This window comes from Nelusetta ayraudi, unplaced genomic scaffold (genome assembly GCF_046127955.1).
Source record: "Nelusetta ayraudi isolate G7.1 ecotype Tasmania unplaced genomic scaffold, CSIRO-AGI_Nayr_v1 ptg000011l, whole genome shotgun sequence".
Taxonomy (NCBI): domain Eukaryota; kingdom Metazoa; phylum Chordata; class Actinopteri; order Tetraodontiformes; family Monacanthidae; genus Nelusetta; species Nelusetta ayraudi.
In genome coordinates, this window is record NW_027466061.1 from 27,840,637 (window position 1) to 27,847,500 (window position 6,864).

The following is a 6,864-nucleotide window of genomic DNA, read 5'->3' on the forward strand; positions in this document are numbered from 1 at the left end:
AAAATGTTTTAAGGGTGATCTCCTTGTGCTGTGTGATGGAGATGAGTGCCCTTTGTACCGCCGCCCTGATAAACTCACCAGTGAATCACCAGCAGGGATGAAGCTACAATTAAAAAAGAAAATGACACGTGCAGGAAAAACCGCCACGTTTCCACATCGCACCTGCTCTCAGGTCCAGTCCTCTGAAATTTGGGAATAAACCACCAAAGTTGATCTTACGTGTGTCATTGTCATATCAGTGGAGTCGCTAACTTGGAGCAGGAAGTCAGAAAAGCCCAACATCTCAAATTTACTTCCCTGTCATGCAGCCCTGGGCGTTTTATGAGATCTGGATACAAGACTGGCAATATGGCAGTGTGGTGATTTCCTTCCCAGTGGCCACTTTGAGGTACTGCAGCCAAAAACCTCTTGAGCCCAAAAAAGCACTTTTCCCATAGGCCTCAATACCAAAACAAATGGCTGTAAAACGGTTATAAGGATGCTTGCAATCTGTAACAAAGTTCATAATAAATATTTCTACTGTGTATTTTTATGTCCATGACTTTAAAATACACAAGGTATTATAGGCATTTATTTTTGTGTTGCAGTCTATCAGATAAAGGCTTATTGGCCTGTGTGATTCTTTTTCTTGCAATACCACAGGTTGCCACTAGATGAATCAGCACCATATCCAGGTCTTATAATACGAAGACATGATGATTGTGGAGTTAGCAGCGGTCATTAGCAGAAGGAAAAAAATCTCCACTCGGCACCAACGAGCAAATTGAACGGCTGCGGTTCAGACTCGAAGCCGCGTTTCTTAAGTCAAAAGAAGACGTGCAACACAGCAGGAAGTGAAGACGTTGGTTTATGGTACAAAACAGGAGGCATTTGCAAGACAGACTGAAAATACCAGGACTCCAGCATGGACACGCAAGCTTTCGGCAGTTCGTCGCGCAACTCAAACTCAAAGTCAGCTGGGGAGCTGAGACTCAGATGATGCACGAAGCAAACTGCGGAGCACACTGGTGAGTGGAAACATCACCCAGGAGCTCCGTGGAGAAGGTCGGCGTTCTTCTGCCTCCTCCGGGTCTGTGTGAGGACCCCCTGCACAGCTTAAAGGGGTCAGAGGTCAACAGGTCGTAGCCCAAACAAAGACGAAAGCGTAGAGGAGGCTGAGTGTTTTCACGTCCTCACAGGCTGGAGGACATACAGACATCAGAAGGCACCGTGGATGGAAGGACTCGGTCTGGTTTGGTTTCAGTGCTTTTTTCTTTTCTTTTTTCCTTACTGAGCGGAACACGTCCATCACAAGGCCATATGTCCAGGGTGGCGGCTAAAGTTCTGTGAGCCTGGGCATCGTTGTCATGATTCTGGTGGAACTTTCACAGGTTTCTATCATCATCAACACAAGAGCGAATATTTGTTGAAAATGGTGTAAACCACCACAGTTTCATCACTTTTTTCTTTCTTTTTTTTTTTTTTGTTAAAGCGGGAAGGCAACTTGACCCTGTCTTTCAACAAACAGGAGCCAGCAAATCAAAAAAAAAAAAAGAAAAGCTGTCTTGAGTTGAGGCTTGGGTTCATTCTCTGAAGCTCGGCCAGTCTCGGATCAGAGCTTGGAGATGAACAAGGATCAGTGACACACAAGTTTAAACTTTGTGTTTTTGGTTTGTTTGGGTTTTTTTTTTTACCCTGTCAGACAGAACTGACATACAGAACTCAAAAAACGTCAGACACTCTTATATTGTTCTGCTTGGAAATGTCTCTGTGAGTTTTAAAGTTTGCACCCATTAGAGGATGACGGATGACAGGAGATGTCTTGAAATTTTAATAAAAATACAAATTCAGAACACTGCAAAAAAAAGAAGGAAAAAAAAAACCCCCATTGTTAATGATGTGTTTTTTTTTTTTTTATATCAAACAGTGAGTTTTTCTGGCTGCCTGTTTGCAGTACTGGCCCAGAGCAGCACAACATGGAACCGACATATTAAGCAAAATAAGCCTCAAGAGCAGGAAATCCATTTGTTCAATGAGTCCCCGCCCACTTTAAATGCACAAAAGACTAAAAACAGGAAACAGCCGGGCGGACCGTCTGCAGGCGTCCACAGGTGGAAACCTCGGATACGCTGTATTAACAGGACATGAAGTGCAAAGGACGGAATGTGCAGCAACACAAGAAGAAGAGGAGGAAGATGACAGGAGGCGTGGTCACAGTTTATGAGCTGAAGTCACTCGTTTGATTCCCCTGAACACACGTGAAGAGGTGGAGGGTGGAATTACCCTCTGCCACAGTGCCCTCCAGCAAGGCACTTTAACAGCAGGCGCTTGTTCACGTGGAGCCGCAGCTCCCTGATCAGTTACATAGTTACATGGATGTGTGTGTGTGTGTGTGTGGAAATAATGACAGCAAACAAAACAAAACAAAAACAAAGAGTCTGTGTGAATTAATTTAAATAACATGAATGTATGCGGCTGCAAGGAACTAAACCACCCCCACATCCAGACACACCCTCAGGTACACATGTGCAAACTTGTAAACAGATAGGATCCTGTGTGTGTGTGTGTGTGTGTGTGTGTGTGTGTGTGTCACAGCCTAGTGGGCTCATCGTCACTGTCGCTACAGTTACCGCAGCAGTCCTGCAGAGGGAGACAGAGCACACAGTCAGATTCAGGCAGTCTCAGACTTTCTGTTTAAAACCAAATTGAAAAATGTACATTTTATTCCAAATGATTATTTTTTCTTTCATTTTCTGGTGCTGACGTGATGCTCCCTCAGAGATTATCGCTCTGTTATTGCCTATTATGTGACTTTTAACACCGAAGACTTGAAACTTGAACAATGAAGAGCCACACGACATAGTTTGCGTCTGCGCGCTCAGTCATGCGGTTAGTGCTTTCTGTTGGTGGACCGACCTGTCGAAACAGCCGGTGCAGGAGTCCCTGTTTGGGCGGCGGCGACGGCTGCCCCCTCCAGTCCAGGTCGGAGGGCAGCGTCCCGTCAAGGTTGAAAACGTTCAACTCGGCGAAGCACTCGGTCTCGATCATCTGCAGCAGGGAGTAACCGTCAGTACAGGTGCATGTGTGTGTGTGTGTGTGTGTGTGTGTGTGTGTGTGTGTGTGTGTGCCTTACTTCATTCTGCCAGGGGATGGACACGCAGCCTGTCGACACTTTGCTGTAGAACGACTCGTCTTTGGGTTCCAGTTCGACTCCCTTCACCGTGGAGAACTGCTCAATGTCCAGCACATCTTTACAGTAGATGGCCTGAGGCTGTAGCGTGCGCGCGCACACACACACACACACACACACACACACACAAACAGGTTAATTAGGATTCATAGAGGAAATCTTATTGATCGGATTAATTTTCTCTCTGCGCTGACAGCAAATTAGGCTGAATTTGGAAATTTCATTCAGCAGATTTTCTCCAAAGCTCAAAATTCCCAATCAAACATGACCAACACATCATTGGGTCCCGCGAGACCTTCGCCATGACTTACGTCCGGGATGAAGGGCGCTTGCAGCATCCCCGCCTCCAGCCGTTTGAAGTTGATGGAGCGGAAGAGAGGGTGGGCTTTGACCTCGCTGGCTCCGCCCCCCAGGCAGCCCAGCCGCTGCGCAGGGTCTTTGGCCAGAAGCTGCGGGAGAGAGAAACACGACAGGGAGGATGAGACGGGGAGGCGACGGGCGAGCGGCTGAGATGCAAAGGACGGTGCTGAGACTCCGCCCACCTGCCTGCACAGGGACTTGGCGTCCTCGGAGAACTTGTCGGAGTAGCTCTCCTGCACCTCCCTCACCAGCTGCTCCACCTCCTCCCTCTTGATCTTCTTCTTGCGCTGCTGGAAGGGCGACTGGCCCTCGATCATCTCATACATCAGGCAGCCCAGCGCCCACCAGTCGGGGCTGAAGGTGTAGCGCTCGTTCTTCACCACCTCCGGAGCTGCAGGGGAGCAGTGTCAGATGTGTCTCCGCCCACCGGGGGGAGGGGGGAGGGTGCTCATCGAGGCTACTTACCCATGTATCCCACCGTCCCCACTCGCCCTTTGATGGTCTGGCTCTCCGGGACGTGCACGGCCAAACCCAGGTCTGATATTCGGATGTGACCTGGTGAAGCAAACACAGAGTTACGGCTCCCTCTACTGTCCAACACTGGAACAGCAAGTCATTTCTTACAGAAAAATCTAGTGGAACGAGAACCACTTTAGAAATGATTTTATTGGTTAGTGTTTGACTTTATGATGTATTATTGTGCGCAGTTGATCCTGTGTAGATTCCTCAGCCTCTTCTGGCTATAAGAATTCTCATTGTCTAATTCTAAATTTTAGCAAGAATATTTATGGAAAGTTATATAACAACAAAAGCATTGGAATTAATGTGTTTTGAAGTTGCAGCATTAAAAGAGTTCTTCTAAGCGACTCACCATGGTCATCCAGCAGAATGTTCTCTGGCTTCAGATCTCTGGATGAGAAGGAAAAAAAAAAGTTAGTTGTCCAATTTACATCTTAAAGCTGTTAAAAGCTGTTGTTTAAAAGTTTGGGGGATTAGGGTTAAGGTTAGAACTGTGTAACTCACGACTCAGTTGTCTTTAAACTGTCAAAAAACAAGTGTATAAACTTTTTTTTTTTTTTTTTTAAATAATCTGATGGTTTTGTTTCATTCTGCCATGCTGCTAAAAAAGTAAAAACTGGTCCAGAAATGGGCAAGGGTCAGAGGTCACAAGCTGGCCCAGACCTGTAGACGATGCGTTCGCGGTGCAGGTCCTCCAGGCCGCAGCAGATCTCGGCTGAGTAGAAGACGGCTCTGGTCTCGTCGAAGCCCGTGTCGCCCATGTGGTAGATGTGGAACTTGAGGTCGCCACCGTTCATGAGCGTCAGGACGAGGCACAGCGCCTCCTTCGTCTCATAGGCGTACGCCAAACTCACCTGCACAATGGAGGAGGTGGTGGTGGTGGTAGGTCATTTGTATTTCTGACACACTCACGCTGGACATTGCGGTGATCCTGGCGACAGGAAGTGGGGTGGAGGTGACAGGAAGCTTACGACGAATCTGCTGTTGACCTTCTCCAAGATCTGCTTCTCGTTCAGCGCCATGGACTCGCCTTTCCGCTTCTTGATCCTCTTCTTCTCTAGCTTCTTGCAGGCGTACATCTTCCCCGTCGCTCGGACCTGACACGCGCACACCTGAGGGGGGGGGGAGAAATGAAGGATCAGGAGATCCGTTTGCACACGGTAGGAAACTCTGTTTCTAGAGAATTTCTCCAAATTTCAAACAATGTTCTCACCTCACCGAAGCCTCCTTTCCCCAAAACTCTGTACTGTCGGAACGTGTTCTTGGTCACCGGTTGCCTGACGGTCACAAGCGCAGAGAGAGAGAGAGAGAGAGAGAGGGAGAGAGAGAGAGAGAGAGAGAGAGAGAGAGAGAGAGAGAGAGAGAGAGAGAGAGAGAGAGAGAGAGGGGCAATGAATAAGAGTGAACCAAATGGCGGTGAGTTCACTGTTATTAGGAAAAATCAATGTGACAGACCTCTCCAACCACTTCCACTGGAGGAACCTGTTGAAGAACATGCTGTCCAGGTAGTCAGCGAAAGGCGCCACACTCAGGTAGTCATGGATGAGTCTGGGAAGGGAGGGGGGGACGACAGCAGACAAAATGTTGAGAATTTTTTTTGCGTGTGTGTTACTCCCCCAAGGCCACACCACTTCCTGTGCTTCAGTCACATGAACAGCAGTTTAGTGGTTAGAAGATAAAAGCGTATATTTATGCTTTTGCAGCCAAATCAATGTGACAGCGGTGGCGAAGGCATCTGCCGGTCCCTCTCGTCACAAGACTCGTTAAGGGGACGTGCAACACTGTGGTCTGCAGTGTCCTGGTGAGGCGACGCAGGACAGAGACGAGGTTCAGGGAGCCGCCGGCGGCGGCTGTTTGAAGTCGAGTCAGTCGCGGGTGGCAGGAAATACTGGGTCTTCTCACTAGATAAAGTCAGCAGAGTGTTTGCAGGAGGAGGACCCCCCGCTCCTCCCAGTGGCCTTACTTGGTACAGTCCTTGAAGAGCTCCTTGCAGGCCTCCTGCTGCAGTCTGTTCCTGCACTCGGCCGTCATGCCGTCCTCCAGCTCGGGCATGTGCTCGTCGGACTGAAACCACACAGGGCACAACGGACTCAGGACAGGAGAAAGGGTGGAGACTTCCTTCCTCTGGAGGAAGCAGAGAGCGCAGCTACCTGTGAGTCGAGGTATCTGTCCACCACTTCCTGTCCGTTCTCCTTCCTCTTCTCGTCTGGAGTGACCTCATACTCGGCCTGCACACAAACACAGCAGGAGCAGATTATCCGCAGGTGATCGGGGCACAGTCTGGGAGGGTCAAGAACCAGAGCGCAGGCCTCTGGAGGCTGATGGAGGAATCAGAAAGTGCACTCACGCATACACACACCCACTCACCACGGCATCCAGGAACTTGATGCAGCGTCTCAGTTCAGGTCGAGTCTCACAGAACTGTCTGAAGAGCAGGCGGCCAATCGGCTGCCGCTCACACAGGCTGATGTAGTCCCTCTCTGTGGAGGAAGGAGAGACGTTCATGTCATTACTGGAGAGCTTTCAGTCACCTCTGGAGATCCGCTGCAGATGGAGCATTTTATGAAGTTCCCTGTGGGTTTGGCCCCAGGAAGGTCAAGGGTTGATGGAGATGAGCAGAGCAGCAGCGCCGCACTGTCTGGGATTCGCACGCTGTTCTCCTCCGTCTTCCTTCTTCTTCTACAGCAACATTTGCAACATGCAAACAAACTGTCACAGCGTTGTTCTGATATTCATATTCAGTACGATCAGGGTCAAGGACGCCATGTAGATGTGGGAGGAAAGGCCATGCCCCTTCCTTAGGTCAAAAGTTGTTG

At 49.0% G+C, this 6,864-nt stretch overlaps 1 protein-coding gene across 3 annotated transcripts in view; it reads right to left on the bottom strand.

Moving 5' to 3' along the window:
- Positions 1 to 829: 829 nt before the first annotated feature.
- The window catches only part of grk6 (G protein-coupled receptor kinase 6), a 15,460-nt gene continuing 9,425 nt past the window's right edge, over positions 830 to 6,864 (bottom strand). For 2 of the 3 annotated variants that reach the window (XM_076022422.1, XM_076022421.1), the window contains 14 exons: positions 6,416 to 6,528; positions 6,199 to 6,276; positions 6,012 to 6,112; positions 5,504 to 5,596; positions 5,262 to 5,325; positions 5,020 to 5,160; positions 4,712 to 4,902; positions 4,401 to 4,438; positions 3,995 to 4,084; positions 3,712 to 3,920; positions 3,481 to 3,618; positions 3,113 to 3,250; positions 2,896 to 3,027; positions 830 to 2,619 (listed from right to left, as the gene is read on the bottom strand). In XM_076022422.1, the coding sequence (XP_075878537.1) occupies positions 2,569 to 2,619; positions 2,896 to 3,027; positions 3,113 to 3,250; positions 3,481 to 3,618; positions 3,712 to 3,920; positions 3,995 to 4,084; positions 4,401 to 4,438; positions 4,712 to 4,902; positions 5,020 to 5,160; positions 5,262 to 5,325; positions 5,504 to 5,596; positions 6,012 to 6,112; positions 6,199 to 6,276; positions 6,416 to 6,528 (1,577 nt within the window). In that variant the 3' untranslated portion in view covers positions 830 to 2,568. Of the gene's footprint in view, positions 2,620 to 2,895; positions 3,028 to 3,112; positions 3,251 to 3,480; positions 3,619 to 3,711; positions 3,921 to 3,994; positions 4,085 to 4,400; positions 4,439 to 4,711; positions 4,903 to 5,019; positions 5,161 to 5,261; positions 5,326 to 5,503; positions 5,597 to 6,011; positions 6,113 to 6,198; positions 6,277 to 6,415; positions 6,529 to 6,864 lie in introns of those variants that run through there. The other variant, XR_012926321.1, reaches the window with a different exon arrangement.